Source organism: Coptis chinensis, chromosome 2 (genome assembly GCF_015680905.1).
Source record: "Coptis chinensis isolate HL-2020 chromosome 2, ASM1568090v1, whole genome shotgun sequence".
NCBI classification, from domain to species: domain Eukaryota; kingdom Viridiplantae; phylum Streptophyta; class Magnoliopsida; order Ranunculales; family Ranunculaceae; genus Coptis; species Coptis chinensis.
The window spans coordinates 103,842,518-103,859,920 of NC_141457.1; the positions used below are offsets into that span (position 1 = coordinate 103,842,518).

Below are 17,403 nucleotides of genomic sequence, written 5' to 3' on the forward strand. Positions count from 1 at the left end.
AGATCTTGTACCACAATCTAAAAGTTTTTTCAGAGGATAATTTTCAGGATTGAAATAAATAAAATAAAAAATACGAAAACTGCTATATTGTCGTTGAGAAATGCAAAAATGACAACAAAAAATAGGTCCAACTGTTCGGGCAATACTACATGGTACATATTTAAGTGGGTGTTTGGTTATCATTTTTTCGAAAAATTATTTTTTCTTAAAAAATATTTTTATGAAAAAGTATTTATTTTAAAAATAATTTTTCAATAAACATGTTTAGTTGTGATTTTTTTAAAAAGCTATTTTATCAAAATAGATTTCACACTATGTTGTTCAATATATTTTGACATATTATGACATAAATCACTAAAGTCTAAAATATTTGGAGAATTCATTTGCCTTAACACATTAAATTTTTGGAACAAAAAAATACTTTTTAGATGATTTTTTTTTTTTCAAATAGAGACTAAACACATTTATTTAAAAAAAAATCACTAATAAACACTTTTTTATAATAAATAAATAGGATCCAAATATTTTTAAAACTTGCCACTCGTGAAAAGTGTGTAATTTAATGTGCTTAATTCAATTGAAAAGCGGTTTAGATCATCATTTCTAATTTCTGACCTTGCGCGATCTAGAATTGCAATTTTCATCAGTAACTTTCACTCGGTGACATTTTGCTATTTTCTATACATTTTTTCTGTGCATTCTAGCATAGTGACAAGATACAAATGTCACGTTCCAAACACAATCGCGTTATCAATGCAATAGGACGTTTGGTATTGAACATGGCCACCACATAAATTTACTCTTTGCCGTACAGGTCTTATAATGTCAAATCGAGACATTTATAGTTGCTGTTTGCCAAAAATGCCACCATACGCAGTCAGAGTTTGATCATTTTTTTTTTTTTTTTTTTTGTTCTATATATTTCTCTACCCACACTTTTTTGAATAACCAGTTATACAATCTGCTGGTAGTATGTGTATTTTGATGTACCAGCTATACAATTTGCTGGTGGTCTATGTATTATGTGGAAAGATGATATAACTATTCATGTAAATTCTCATTCTCAAAACTATATCACTGCTTTTATTTTTATGGGACCAAATTCTAAACCTTAGACAGGTTGTTTCTTTTATGGAAGTCTTTATCCTCATACTAGAAACATTAGTTGGAATCCTATTAGAGCTCTTGTTAATAATCCTCTACCTCTTCTTATTATTAGAGATTTCAATGTAATTTTGTCGCATGATGAAGCTATTGGAGGAGTCTTTCAATGATGGACAACCTGCCCATGATATTATAAGAGATCATGCTCTTATTGATTTAGGTTTCAAAAGTTACCCCTTCACCTGGAATAACAAAAGATTATCCCCTGACAACATCCAAAAGAGGTTAGATAGAGCTCTAACTAATATTGATTGGAACATTTTCTTTCCTGATTCTATCATTTATCATCTCCAAGCCATTCAATCTGACCATTGTCCCCTTTTACTGAATACACAACCTTCTACTCATTCACATCCTAAACCTTTCAAATTCCATTCCATGTGGTTAGAACACCCTACTTACTTTCATACTATCGACCATGCTTGGTCAAGAGTTATTTGCCCACCTCATATTGCAAAATCACATTTTTACACTTACATCTCTCATCTGTAAAAAAAGGCTCTTAGGTGCTGGAATAAAATTACTTTTGGTAACATTCATGTACAGATGGACATTATGCATCAAAGAATTGATTATCTAAATAGTTTGATACCTAATAAATACAATTCTTCTCTTCATAAACAAGCTCTAAATCACCTTGATCATCTCTTAACTTGTGAAGAACTTTTGTGGAAACAGAAATCTAGGGACAAGGATATCCCTGAAGATGATAGGAATACTAAGTACTTTCACATTAAAACTTTGAGACATAGAAGATACAATAAAATTGAATGGTTGAAAACTTCTAATGATACTTGAATTTCTAATCCTAATGATATAGGTCAAACTCTTGTAAATCATTTTTCTAACCTTCTAAATGTAAACAAATTTGTTAATACTAGCCCTATTACCTCTCTCTTTCCTGCACATATTTCTATTGAGCAAAATATTGACTTCTTTAGACCTGTCACACCTGAAGAAGTAAAAAAAGTTATGTTCAGCATTGGTGGTCTGAAATCTCCTGGACCTGATGGGTTTCCTGCCATTTTTTTCCAATCATCTTGGGACTTGCTTGGACAGGAAGTAATAAAGATGGTTGCTTTATTCTTCTCTCAAGGTCATTCTCTAAAGCATCTTAATCAAACAAACATTGTTCTCATCCCTAATTAAATGTTCTAATCCATCTTCTTGTAGTGATTTTAGACCAATCAGTTTTTGTAACATCTCTTACAAGGTGATATCCAAACTCCTAACTAATAGACTAAAGACTATTATTGGCCCTTGTATATCTCCTTATCAATGTGCCTTTGTACCTAATAGACAAATCACAAATAACATCATCCTTGCTCATGAGATTATGCACACTATCAAACATAAAAAAGGGAAATAGTCTAGCCTTATGGCTATAAAGCTTGACATGTCAAAAGCTTTTGAGAAGGTTAATTGGAACACCCTCTCTTCTATCCTCACATCCCTTGGGCTTAATCAGAAGTCAGGCAATCTTGTCACCCAATGCTTTTCATCACCTCAGTTCTCGGTTATGATCAATGGTACACCTCATGGCTTCTTTAACTCTTGCAAAGGGCTCAGACAGGGTGACCCACTGTCACCCCTTCTTTTTATTTTATGTATGGAAGTGTTAACCAGAATTCTTAATGTAAAAACCCAAAATAACAAGCTTCATGGAATAAAAATCTCAAGAAATAGTAGTTATATTTCTAACTTGTTGTTTGCAGATGATGCTTTTATTTTTTGTCGAGCAAATCTTGATGATGCAACAGAACTTCTGGATGCTCTAAACCTCTTTTGTGAGATCACAGGTCAAGAAATAGATTTTGAAAAATTAGGTATCCACTTCAGTCCAAACATGCCTTCTTCTGATACAACTAACATCATGCATTTGCTTCACATGCGGAAAATAACTATTGATGAAAAGTATCTTGGATCAACACTCTTTCTTGGCCAACCAAAAACTAGGATTTTTAATCATCTTATTGATAAGGTAAACATTAGAATTGCTGGGTGGAAAAGCAAACTGCTTTCACAAGCAACTAGAACTGTACTTATTAAATCTATATCATCTGCTATCCCTGTTTTTCATATGCGTACCTTTTTGCTGCCTAACACTGTGACCTCTACTTTGAATGCTATTTAGAGAGATTTTTGGTGGGGGAAAAGTACTGGTAAAAAACATCCTTTGTATTTGAAGAGTTGGAGCTTTATTTGTCAATCAAAAAAAGGTGGTGGCCTAGGTATTAGAGATATGAACTCTAATAACCTTGCTCATCTTAGTAAAATTCTTTGGAATATCATCACTAAACTAGACTCACTTCTTTCCACACAACTGAAAGGTAAATATCATCCTAGTGTGAATATTTTAACTACTGTACACAAATCTGGTTCATCTTGGTTTTGGCAGGGAATGCAAACAGTTTACAATACTATTGTCAAGAAAAATGCTATGTGGCAGGTAGGCTCAGGTAAGGATATAAATATCTGGACAGACTCATGGATTCCAGAACTTTTGAATGGTACAGTACCAATTACCACAGTTCATAATCCTCTGTACAGTAAAGTTGCTAATCTTATAGATGTAAATACTATAACTTGGAAAATAGTTATCTTAAATTCTCTTTTTGATATTAATACTTCTCTCAATATTCAGAATATATACATTCCTAGGAATAATCATGTTGATAATTAAACTACATTGGACCTTAACAAAAAATGGACAACACTCTGTAAAATCTGCCTACCATTAGTTAAGCTTAAGATATGTCACCAATGTGAATCACAATACTAGTCTAGATTTATGGAGAAATAACCTCAAACCTAGAGAGAGTTTGTTTGCTTGGAAATGTTACCACTCTATTGTCCCAACACGAGACCATCTTAGTACTCTTTTCTATGTAGCTGATAAAACTTGTTTACTATGTAACTCTTCTATAGAATCTGTACATCACTTACTCTTGGTTTGTCCTTTCACAAGAACTCTTTGGTTTTCAACACCTTGGAATTTCAGACTAATAGATTATGAGAATTTGCAGGTGACAGAATGGATATACATGTGGTACAAACCCCAAGTGGAATGGCCGATTGACAAAAAGAATTGGACAGGTTTTTGTATATATATAAATTGGATCATATGGCTAGAGCGATGTAGAGTGTTGCATGATAAGTCTAAACCTAACTAGACACATGTATATAGACTAGCACAAGGTTTTGTAAATGCCATGGAAGTTGGATTAGACCTTAATCTTGTACACTTTCAACCTGTTCCTTTAGAAAGATGGAAACCCCCACGTATAGATAGGGTGGGTAAAATTGAACATTGATGCCAGTTTTAAGATAAATATACCCCATCCCATTGGAATTGGTTATGTACTTAGAGATTCTAATGGATGCTTCATTGCAGCATGAACAGACAGAGGAGGGGCAGAACTGCGGAAGAAGCAGAATGTAAAGGGGCACGTATAGAAATTCAATGGTGTCAGAAATTCAGCTCATCAGTGGAAGTAGAGCTGGATGTGCAACTTTTTGGACAAACAAGCATCAAGCATTTCCTGGTCTTCAAAGATTATACTTGAAGATGTACTATAAGCTTTTGTAAATTTTGATAATATCAGTATTAAGTGGATCAATAGATCAACAAACTTTGTAGCTCACAAGTTAGCATCATATGGGCAAAATCTATCTCCTAGTTCAGAGTGGCTTACACTGCTACCTAGTTGGTTGATGAACTATTTGGAGGATGATAGACTATCTGTAATCTCTTCAGTTTCATTTTCTTCATATATATGGAAAATATATATTAAATTTTCACAATGGACCAACGAGAAATGAAACTGAAATTGAAATAATTGTCATCTCTTACAATTTCACATCTAGGATTTGCTCTCTCTCCCACCCCTCAAGTCAGTTCTATGAGATTTATGTTAAAGTTATTTTTTCTTCATCTTAACTCGTAAAATTTTCATGTCTGAGATTTCAATTGCGTAATTTGGTTTGGACGTTTTGCATAGTTTTCAATCATTTAGGCATACTCATAAATTGATTTCGTTTTTTTCCCCCAAAAAATATGTGCTTTCCTCGAAAGAGTAGGAAGGACATTTAAATGGAGAGGCTTGCGCCGTGTCAGGAACATTGTTTGTCCAAAAAAGTACTATGCGAATTGTAATTTCTTTGTCCATCTCTGTTAAAAAATTTGGGGCTTTTGTAGAATAGTAATTGTTGAATAAACTAGATTGCTAAAATGATGTAATAAAAGGGTACAAGAGTATATATTTTTCTGATTTCATGGATTTGATGATAATAGCTGATTTTGAAGTATTTATTTTCTGTTTGTGTATGCTACATTTCTATTTTTCTAGTTTGTATAAATGAAATTAATTGTCTTACTTCCTATCAAGAATTACTAGGGAGCTTTTCGTTTCTAGGATCACCCAGAGACATAAAAAATAATTTCTCGTTCATGTTAAGAGCGACAGTCTGTTTCAACGGAGTGGTTAACTCAGGGCCAGCCTCTGTCACTATATCGGGAACTCCAAAACAACCAAGATCTGATCAATTACCAGCTAGGAAAAGGGGCTCTCCGGTAAGAGGTCTTTGGGCTGGGACAGGCTTGATGTCCACCCCGGACAAAACAATGTCGGTCGGAAAAGTGTCTAATGGCAGGACTTGGGGTACGGAAGAAAGAGAAGCCTCTGAGTCAGAAGTTAGAACGGCTAATAAAGGACAGGGAATGGGCGTGTCAGTGACCGTTGAAGGTTCAAATTGGGATGGGGCCTTGGTCCCAGGAAAAGTACAGGATTGGGCTGAAAAGGAAAAGGGTCAAGATATGGTTTCACAAAGCCTTTGTATGGATACAAGGGGTGGACTCGAGGCCCATGTAAATTCTCTAGTGGTCTGGACCCCAGTATGGGGGGCTGCAAGTATGGATCTAGATGGGGACCCAAGGGATACTGAAAAAGGACCCGCACAAATACTAGATGTGGTTTCGATATTGGAAACAGTGGAGTGCAAAGCTGGCAAGCTAGAGACTATAGCTGTTGGAGGTGGGTTTTTGGGAACTAGGGAAGATCTGATAAAGGATCACGCCTCGCCGTTTTTTGGCACACTCTCTTCCCAGACTATCATTCCTTTTCTTGAAAAGAACGAGACTGATGGGAGCTTCAAAGCAAATTTACAAGGTGGGGAAGGAAATCCCAATTTTCGATTCCTGGGGCTGCCAACATGTGGTAGGAGATATAAATCTCTGGCCTCTCGAGGTACCAAAAGAAGTAGAGCTAAGAACAGGTCACTAATAGAGAAAGTTTTAAGTGTGGGAAACAAGAGAAAACAGCGGAGCTTAGGAGGAGAATTGGCTAAGATGGATGATGATGGCTGGCGAAGACACAGTTTGAGGGTGGCTGAAAGAATGTCAAAGAGAGCTAAGAGAGAGGCGGATGACTTAAGGGCAAAAGGTCTGGGACACTTGCTGATTCCAGAGGAAGCTCAGGTCATCCCCATATCCAGTGACTCTGGGAGCTCAGTGGAACCGACGATATCAAGTCACTCAAGAAACTCGAGTGATCACTCAGATCAATGGGGACCAGAGATACCAGAGGAGGATATCCCATCAAATGCCTTCACTGATGAGGAAGAGGATGAACCTTCCGAAGAAGATGACTTGGACATGGTGGTTTTTAATGCAGACTCCCAGGAGGAAGTATCAGTGGGTAATGCGCCTTTGGATCTCAGCAAGGAAGTCATGAGGGGGGTGAGTATGATTTTGATTTTGAAGAAAGTAGCTCGCAACTGATACAACCCCAACCCCTGGCAGTTGATGATTCAATGGTAATGAAACAACAGCAAACAAAAAAAGGAAAGTATCTGGGTTCTGAGGTAAGCTTGAGGAAGAAGAGTGTCTCTCCAAGTGGGAACGGTGGAGATAGAAGTTCTGATGATGAAAGTGGGAAGTCGACAAGTAGTGGAGGTCTGTGGGGTCCTCCTCCAGGGTTCGCGGTAGCTGTCCCCAAACAGCTGCCTCATCAGAAATGATACACGCCTGGAATTGCCGGGGAATGGGTTCCTCCACGGCAGTTGTAACGCCGTATTTTTAAAATACGTTTTTATCCATTTAATTAATTAATTTAATTATTTATTTTCAAAATTCGTTGGATTGGACTCGGGATACGTGGGCCTGATTTCTGGGCCCGAGTCTGTGTTGGGCTTGGGTTTCAGACCCAAGTATATAAACACATTGTTCTAGAAAATAGGGTTCATGGAGAATAAAATATATTAAAAATGGAGGCAGAGCTAGAAGCTCGTTTGCTGGAGGGTGGAGCGCGACGATTCGGGCTAGGAGGATTCGTCGAGCTGTTAATAAAGGTGAGTAGCTATTTTGCTATTTCACCGGATTTATAGTTTTCGTATATCGGTGTATACTGTCTAATATTTCTGTTTTTTTATACTGCTCCTTATATTGTTTTTATTCGACGTCATGTTGTCGAGTTGTTATAACTCTAGTGAAATTCGGATTGTAATTAAATTGTCGAAGCTTGGAGGCGTCAATGGCGTCTCGAGCCAAGATAAAGAAAACGTATTTTCTGTTTTGTTTGAACTGTCGGGGTATTGGTGATGGTTGAAATCGTTGGATTTAATGCCGATTTGGGTGGGGCTGTGGAAGCTCTGTTCAAGCTTTGAACAGGCCAATGGCATCGCCAAGCCACGAGGACAAATCGTCCCGAGGATTTGTTTAAACCTTTTTTATCTTGTGATGTTAAACTAAATTGGTTGTTGATGTATGATGGACGTCCGGGCTTGAGGAGTGGGGCTGTTCTTAGTTAGGTCAAGCTCAAAAAAAAAACGAAAATCGTTAATGGCAGCTCCAACTCGAAATTCGCTTTCATTAGGTTGATTGGTTTGTTGGTTGGTGGGTTTGGGGTATGTCTTTGGAAAGGGATTGTTGGGGTAATGGTGGAGTGATGAGGGCTGTCGAGTGGAGCTCGGAGAAGCCATTAATGGCAGCCCAAAATGTACGATCTAGGTTGATGAAGAGGTTGATTTAAATGCTTATAGGATTTTGGCTTTTGTAAAAGTGGTAGGGGTTGTCGCGGGGGTTCAAAACCGAGGGGTCAAAATGGGTGGTCGAGTGGAGATGGTGGTGGTGGTCGATTTTGGTGGTGGTGGAGGTCACTTGAGGAAGGAGATGACCCGGCCGGGCTTGGGCATGGGTCGGTTTCTCTTGGGTTTGGGTTGTTTGGTTTGGCCCAAAAATCTATTTTAGTTTGGGCCGGTTTTTATGTTAAGTTTTGGGCGGTTCTTTTTTGGTTTTGTTTGGGCCCTTTTCTATTTGTTTTGTTTAATTTATGGACCGGTTTAATTCAAAGTTTTTGAGCGGTTTCAGTTCAATTTTTGGACCGAACCACTTAACCGCTTTTGGGCGGTTTCTAATATTGCTTGGGGCGGTTTAATTGCTTTTCTTTGGACCCGGTTTCAAGTTAGTTTTGGGGCGGTCCATATAACTTAAAATAGATCCAATTGGGTCAGGTAGAATAAATAAGTTGGTTTTAAACTTTCGGGTTCTAAGGTTTGGGCTTGGCGAGTTGGGTCCGAACCATTACCTTAGTCGTGAGCCCACGAGCCATGCGATTGACCTTAGCCATGAATCATGGCTATGACCCTGAACCTGTCGAACATGGAAACGACAGTTTGGCTTTGACCATGACATGTTGACTTTGACTTTGACCCTGATATGTTGACTTTGACCATGCCAATTTGACTTTGACCATGACGTGTTGACTTTGACAGTTGACCATTGACTTTGATAGTTGACTTTGACCGTTGACTGTGGAATGTTGACTATTTTCCAGTTTTTCACATATTTGATTATATGGACTAATATAGTAATAAAATATTGTCGAACATTATATAACGTTGTTTGTCATTATCTAATTATGATTTGACGTGAGTAGTGTGTAAAGCATATATATATTGAGCTTTGATTGTGGATTGTAGACTGTATAATTGTGCTACATTTTATGTTGTAAATTGTATGGACAAATTAAATGTTGAAATACTGTGGAAGCTGATATAAATTTAGTTGTCATTATCTAATTAAGATTTGACGTGAGTAGTGTGTAAAGCATATATATGTTGGGATATATATATTAAATGCAATAGTTTTGGAGACATAAATGTATAAACACTCCATTATTTTATATGTGAGATAGTATAGTATGTGGGGATATTTGCCCACGGGAGTGTGGCGTAGTGCAATAATATATTGACACGTGAAATAATAAAAGTGGTTACGAGATATAATTGAGATATTTCTAAATAGTGTGGCTTAGTGTAATAAGGTAATTGACCTGCACGTGATATAGTGGAATTATTATGAGTCATAGATGGATGACACTTGAATAAATTACGTAACGAAAATCCTAGAACCTGACTACCACAACTCATGTGATTGGCCCTTCTGGCGTTTCAGTTAATCTGAATGGCCTTCGGACGTAAGTAATGTGATTGGCCCTTCTGGCGTTTGCTTAATCCGAATGGCCTTCGGCGTAAGTAATGTGATTGGCCCTCCGGCGTTTGATAAAAGCTGAATGGCCCTCTCCGGCGTAAGCGAATAGTGGCTTGATTATTCCGTTCGCAAAATAGAACGATGACGCCAGATATTTTTTATGCCGAATAGTGGCATTACTTACATAATGGCTTCCGCGGTGAGGATTCACGGTGTCGCGGCATCCCGCCGGGTAGTTACGCACGGAGTGGTACATTATGTAAGGGGAGGCATGTGGATGTACATGTTCGGCGTTGGGTAGCGATTGTGGTAGCCAGGGAAACTAGGTAAGACATAGATACGACGTGATTTTAGGGACACGCAAAGAAAGCCTTAATTAATATAATTATGGTAATGTATTGGTTAATGATGTATCTTTAGATAGATGATTGTATATGCTTGGCTGGTTATAGTTTAGTTAGAACCTAAGGCGCCTCGTGGAGGAACTAAATGCCTTTTTATTATGCGTATGATTTGTTGTGTGGTTAGTGGGAAGTTAAGGCGCCTCAGTGGAGGAACTACCTGCCTTACTTATTATACTTAAGGATGTTGTATTAGTCGTTGAAAGTTAAGGCGCCTCGGTGGAGGAACTAACTGCCTTATAGATTGTGTAAATATATGTATAAGTATATATTGTGTTTTAGAGCTACTCACACCAACATTTTTATAATGCTGACCCGATTTGCATGTTTGCTTATCGGGTGTGTTCATTAAATGAACACAGTTGATAAGTCTTTACAGGTTTAGTATTGAAGAAGATTGGTTGCTGCTCGTGGTTTGCGTTAGCGTCGCATTTCAAGATAGGTTTTGTTTTCCTTTGAGGTGATATAGATTTTCAGTCTAGACAATGTTTTTGTATTTTCATTTGTAAATTTTTATAATGAAGAGGACACTTGTTTAAGTTTAAAAGTTTTTATTGGTTTTTAATTATCCGCATATTTAAACTGTTTATGGGTTTTTGGAAGTTGAGAGTGCGTCACACCTCGGAGATCGAAGAGTCGGGAACAAATAATGTTTTTCCGAATTCTGTCGAAATTCGGGGTGTGACAGCAGTTCAAAATCTAAAGGATCTAGTAAGGCAACATCAACCAGACATCATCTGTTTATCTGAAACCAAAGTGGGAGAGAGTAAGATTAGCATGTTAAGCAAAGTGTTAAAGTTTGATAATTTTTTTTGTGTTCCTGCTGCTGGTCATAGTAGTGGGTTAGCTATGTTCTGGAAAGCAGGAGTTGAACTGGAGGTGCTGGGAGCCACGACAAATCAAATCACTGGTAAACTTTCAAAATATCTTAGTAACAATCCTTGGTTTTTCAGTTTCATATATGGTGAACCCAATGCTAACAGTAGACATAGGTTCTGGAATGAGTTAAGAGAAACTGCTCCTTATATTCCAGGGCCTTGGCTGCTGTTTGGGGATTTTAATGTAATTAGATCCCTGGATGAGAAAATTGGGGGCCGCTCTATTTTCAATAAATGCATGATAGATTTTAACAATCTGATAGATGAGCTTGGCCTGGTTGATCTGGGGTATAGGGGACCAAAATTTACATGGAATAATAATAGGAAAGTTAAAGATAATATTCTCGAGCGCCTTGATCGGGCTATGGCTACAGCTGATTGGCTAAGTCTCTTTCCCAATATGCTAGTTAAACATGTGGTCAATGCTACCTCGGATCATCTGTCCCTTATGATAAATCTTAAGCCCAATGTGGATATTACTGAAAGGCCTTTTAGATTTTTCGATATGTGGCTGAAGGATAAGTCCTGCAAGCCTGTTATTGATCAGGCTTGGAAGGAGGTCACCCATGACCTTCCTGATTGGAGAGTGGTGCATAAGCTCAAGAATGTTGAACATTGTCTGAAAACCTGGAATAAGAAAACTTTTGGTAATATTTTTTACAATATAAAAAAAACTCAAAAAGATCTTGATAGAGTGCTCCAGAAACCTTTCTCTTATCAGAACCATGAAAAAGCAAAGCTCCTCAAGACAAGGCTGTTTGATTGGTATGACAAAGAGGAAGTTTTCTGGAAACAGAAATCAAGTCAACATTGGATTAAGGAGGGGGGAAGAAATACCAAGTTCTTTCACCTGTCCACTGTGTACAGGAGAAGAAAGAATAACATTGATAAGATTTAAGATAATGTGGGGGTGTGGCAAGAAGGGAGACAAGGGGTGGGGCTTGCTGTTAAAGAATACTTTGGTGATATCTATGCCTCTGATAATCCTACTAGCAATGATAATATTTTTAACTTGTTTTCCCCCTGCATCACTGATAGAGAAAATGAGATTCTTACTGCCTGCCCCTCTGAGGAGGACATCTGGCAAGTGGTTAAGAAGATGGGGGCCCTGAAATCCCCTGGTCCTGATGGTTTTCAAGGAACTTTCTATCAGAATTGCTGGGATGTGGTTGGCCCTGCTATTATAGATGGTGTTAAAGATTTCTTTGTAAATAATTGTATGAACCCTAGATTTAATGAAACTTTTCTAGCTTTAATTCCCAAAGTTTCTAATCCTGATCATATGTCTAAGTTTAGACCTATTAGTCTGTGTAACTTCTGTTATAAGATTATTGCTAAGATCCTAGCTAATAGACTTAAGACTCATATTAATAAGATTGTCTCCCCTTTTCAAGGAGCTTTCATAAAGGGGAGAAGCATAGGGGATAATATTGGGCTTGCCAGTGAAATCTTTCATAATATGAAGAGCATGAAAACTAAACATGGCTTTGTTCCTTTAAAGATGGATATGGCAAAAGCCTATGATAGGGTAGAATGGTCTTTTATAGACAATATTTTCAATAAGTTGGGGTTTAGTGCTAAGTGGAGACAACTCATCTCCCAATGCATATCTACTATCTCTTATAAAGTGATGTTGAATGGCTCCCCCCTAGAAAGTTTCAGCCCTGGTAGAGGACTTAGGCAGGGAGACCCTCTCTCCCCTTACCTATTCATCATAGTCTCATAAGCTCTATCAAGAATGATAGCTAAGGTTGAAAATAATGGGGAGATATCAAGATAAGGAGGAATGCCCCTCCCATCTCTCATCTTCTTTATGCATATGACCTTATCTTGTTCAGTAAAGCCAGTTTGGCTGAGTCTGGCAAGATAAAGCACATTCTGGAGGAGTATTGTGCTGCCTCTGGCCAGAGGTTTAACTTTGAAAAGTCTAGCATCCATTGTAGCAAAAATGTGCATAGAATGCATAAAATGATGCTAAAAAGATTCTGGAAAATGAGAATCTTTAATAAAAAAGATAAATACTTGGGGGTTCCTATTGTCTTATCTCAAAGCAAAAAAGAAGACTTTGACTACCTTGTAGAAAAAGTCCATGGCAAAATAAAAGGCTGGAGAGCAAAAGTTTTGAGCCAAGCTGGGAGGAACACTCTTATCCAAGCTGTGGCTCAAGCTACCCCTCTCTATGCTATGGCAACTTACAAAGTACCTAAATCCACATGCAATAAGTTGGATAGAGCATACAGGCAATTCTGGTGGCATGGTACTGGTAATAGTAAAAGCCTCCACACCATGGGGTGGGATGGCATATGTAAGCCTAAAGCCTTGGGAGGCTTAGGATTGAGGAAAGCTGGGGACATGAACAAAGCTATGCTTGCTAAGCTGGCTTGGAAAGCTGTCAAGGACAATACATCTATCTGGGCTAAGACCTTTATAGCTGTGTATGGAAAACAGTGGTTTGATAGTAAAGAGGAACCCCCACCCTGGGCCTCGTGGTTCTGGAAAGGGGTGCACAAGACAGCACGTGACATTCTCCCAGGGTTGATATGGAGTATTGGAAAAGGAGACAAGGTGTTAGCTCTGAAACAACCTTGGCTCCTCCAAAACAATGCCCTAATAACTCTGAAAGAGATGGTGTATACCAGACCTGAGTTGGAGGATCTAAGAGTTAGTGATCTGATGCTAAGGGATGGGTCTAGTTGGAACTATCCTAAGGTGGAATCTTTATTCCCACCTGAGATAGCAACTATGATCAAACAAGTAGTGATCAGACCTAATAGAAGGGCTACTGATGAGATCAGATGGGTGCACACCCATAATGGTCTCCTAACATTTAAATCAGGCTACAATTTTGTCACTAGTACCAAGTGGCAAGGAGGTACCTCCTCTTTCAATACTAAGAGTATCAAAACTCTGTGGGGTTTGCAGATGCCAGCTAACACACAGATGTTACTTTGGAAGTTGTATATGAACATGCTTCCCACTGGGGATGTGATGGAAAGAAAAAATATCCAAGGGGATCACACTTGCCCCTTATGTTGGTTGGAGCCTGAAGAACCCATCCACCTTTTCTTCCAATGTGAGTGGACCAAAATGGTTTGGTATGCCTCTGAGTTGGGGGCTAGAGTTGAAGTACATGCAGAACATACCATAAGAGACTGGCTGGATGTCTTCCTAGGGTGGACACAAACAGCTGACCAAGGACTTGTAGAAAAAGGGCTGCTAGTAGCTCATATTCTACAGGATATTTGGGAGGTTAGAAATAAGGCTAAGTTTGAGGGCAAATTACCCAATAGAGATAGCCTGCTGAGAAGAGCTTATGCACAGTGGAATAAAAGCATGGAAGCATATAAAGAACCTCAGGGAGAAGTCCTTCAAAACTCTTACCTTTTTCAGACTTGGCTAGATGAGAAAAACAATCCTATTTTTCCTATAGTAGAAGTAGATACTATACTAATCCGTTTTGATGCGGCCTTCTGTAGGGAAACAAGAGTGGCAGCAGCTAGAACATTGGCTTGGGATAGGGAAGGAACAGTGGTGGGCGCAGCTACAAGACACTTTGAAGCTGGGTTTGCAGAAGAGGCAGAAATGGTGGCTCTAGAAGTGGTTGTTAAACTAGCTAGGACTACAGGAAGCACATCTATCTTGATTGAAGGAGACTGCCGACAAGTTATTTTGGCTGCACAGAACTTGAATGAGCAGCAGTTGATAAACTGGAAATTTGATGCTATTAGATGTAATATTCAGGAGTTATGTCAGACTTTTAACTTTTGTAGGTTTAGTTGGATTAGTAGACAAGTAAATGTTGAAGCTCATGATCTGGCCAAGTGGGCATCTAGAAGTCAGGATCTGAACTCTCTTCCTACTTTTTTGTTAGAAAGTAGTACTGTACCTCTTTTGCTTTGAATGAATATAGACAAGTTTTTAATGAAAAAAAAAAAAAAAAAAAATACCTGTGAAGTATAAAATGTGGAACTGGGTATGTCCTGCAAATGTGAGACTTGATTGTTAGAATTTGGGAATATGTGTAGGAGTTGATTGCTATGCTTTTATGCACTAATGCATGGATATGATATTTAGTTTTCATTTGTTGTTAAATGTTATGTAGGTTCACTTTCGATCTCGTCGTTATGATGTTCGATCAGTAGAGAAAGCTTGATGATTGTCTAAGCGTCTAAAGTCATTATGTAATCTTGGGATCGGATCTATGCATTGATATCTAAAAAACTATTAATTGTTGGTGAATGCACTGATTTTGGTCCTAGTTAAGGAGATGATGATAGACTCTTTCTGGTAACTCGTTCTTTTTAATTTTTATCCATTATGAAGATACAAAGACTCAGTATCTTTTGCCTTCGTCTTTTTTCTACTTTCAATAGTTGTATATGCATTTGGTATGACCAATCACAATATATTATTACTTGGTTTCTTTATTATTTTTCATTGTAATTGTATTTTGTAACGAAATTTATGTAGTTCTGCATTTCTTCTAGTGTTTAAGGACCTGCATGAGATGAAATCATACTAGAACTAGTGCACTATTTGTTATGTGTTGTTTGTATCCATTAGAGTATTTTATTAGTGTCCTGATTACTAGTATTTTATTGCTGATGGTAAGACTTATTACATGTCAGTTTGAACAAGCTCATAGAAGTTTGTTGATTAAACACCTCACGCGACAGGTAGGCCCAAGGATCAGTTGGGTAGCCGAAACTGGTAAGTTATAGGGCAATTATTTATATGAATCTTTGAATATTAATGCATGGACTCGTGTATTTTTATTTGTAGTTCGGTATAGTAATGCATATACTTTGTGTGCATATACTGAAATTGTTTATAGGGTATCATCATATGGTACTAGTGATATATATTTAAGTTAAGATGGTATTGAACTCTTTTTTGTATTTTCAGGATTTTGGTAATAAAAAATATGAAACGTGCTATATCTTACTATATTAGAAAAATATAGGGTCGATGAACATTAATTTTCACATACGTCATAGGGGTATTTGCATCTTTTCACTTTCTATTGTGGGGGCACAATCATAAATTCACAAGGATAGAAAAAAAATCTAGAGAGAAAGAGAGTGTGAAGGAAAGGAAATCAACTCACTCTCTCTTCTGGCCTGCCCTAATTTCGATTTTGGGGAGGACGTTTACTCTCTGGCAAAAACTGTGTGAGTTCGATCACTTGACAAAACTTCTCAATAGTTCTCGATTTTTCTCTCTCTCCATTTCGCTCTCTTCTCAAGCTTACCGTATAACAGTAAGAAGAAGAAGAAATAAAGTTAGTTCAAAATGGTGAAATCATCATTAAATTTTTGACTTTGTTCTTGAGGATTTTTATTTGTTATAGTTGCAGGTGATTTAATTTAGGAAAGCAATGAGAACACAATTTCACACGTTTAAATTTGGTTTAATTTTGAAACCATTATTGTCTTGATTTACGATTTAATAAGTGCACAATATACTCTTTCATTCTATTTTTGGCTGATTGCTTCTCAGTTTTTTAAATGTAATAAGTGCACAAGGAATTGGTTCTTAACTCAGTGAACTAAGGAAACCTGTAAAATGTTAATGGAGTAATCTGTACGTAAAAACACACATTGTATTTTGTCATGTATGCGTATATATGCTATAATGTGGAGATTTAAAATCATGTTCCATTGCTATCGAGTAAGCTTTGCGAAACCATGAGTTTTAGGATTTTGTAATGTACATATATAATTCTTAAATGGTCTGCATTAATTTACCTTAGAATTAAATAATTTCTATTACTTTGATGTCATTCGTTTAGTACAAGATTAATCTTCAGATGGGAGTGTATCAATGTATTTGGTTCCTCCAGTTTTTCTTTTTAACCCCTTTTAGTTCAGAAGTGAAATCTAAAACCATTTGACACTATTTTATTGAAATTTATAAGCAAGTGACCTTTGCATACAGTTTAATACTATATCATTTTGTTTTTTTTTTTTCTTCATGGCTATATGTCATGAAGAAATTTATGAATAGTGGAAAATTTAATACTATTTTGTTTTAGCACGTGGTTTGAATAGTGGAAAATTTATGAAGTATATGTCAATGGGACTTCTAGTGCCAAACATGCAAGTTGAAGTTGTGAATTGGAACGTTGGTTCATATATGGCTCCAGGCAATAGTGGTGAGCTATGGTTAAAAGGACCTGATGTTATGAAAGGTAAGCGGGAATAGTTAGGAATCTAATACACTGAACTAGATATGGCGAGCTTTGGTTTTGAATTCTGATGAATTGGCCAAATGGGTTCTTATTTTCCGGTTTTTCATTTATAATACTACAACATCTGATGGTATGTATCTTAGTTTGGTATGCACATTTAGTATGAGGGCTTTTCAATCTCTTTGTAGGAATGATGTTATTTGTCGATATTGTAAGAAACTCAAACTTTGAAGTTTTATGCATGGGATTTTACATATAAAGAATATGAATCTTCCATTGCTA

General features: G+C 37.3%; 1 protein-coding gene across 1 annotated transcript; it reads left to right on the forward strand.

Moving 5' to 3' along the window:
• The first annotated feature begins 10,830 nt into the window (after positions 1-10,830).
• Positions 10,831-14,831, forward strand: LOC147519938 (uncharacterized). Its single transcript, XM_086594213.1, has 3 exons — positions 10,831-11,578; positions 11,855-12,467; positions 12,770-14,831. Exons 1-3 carry the CDS (start codon positions 10,831-10,833, stop codon positions 14,829-14,831), a joined length of 3,423 nt encoding a protein of 1,140 aa, XP_086450339.1.
• The last annotated feature ends 2,572 nt before the right edge of the window (positions 14,832-17,403 follow it).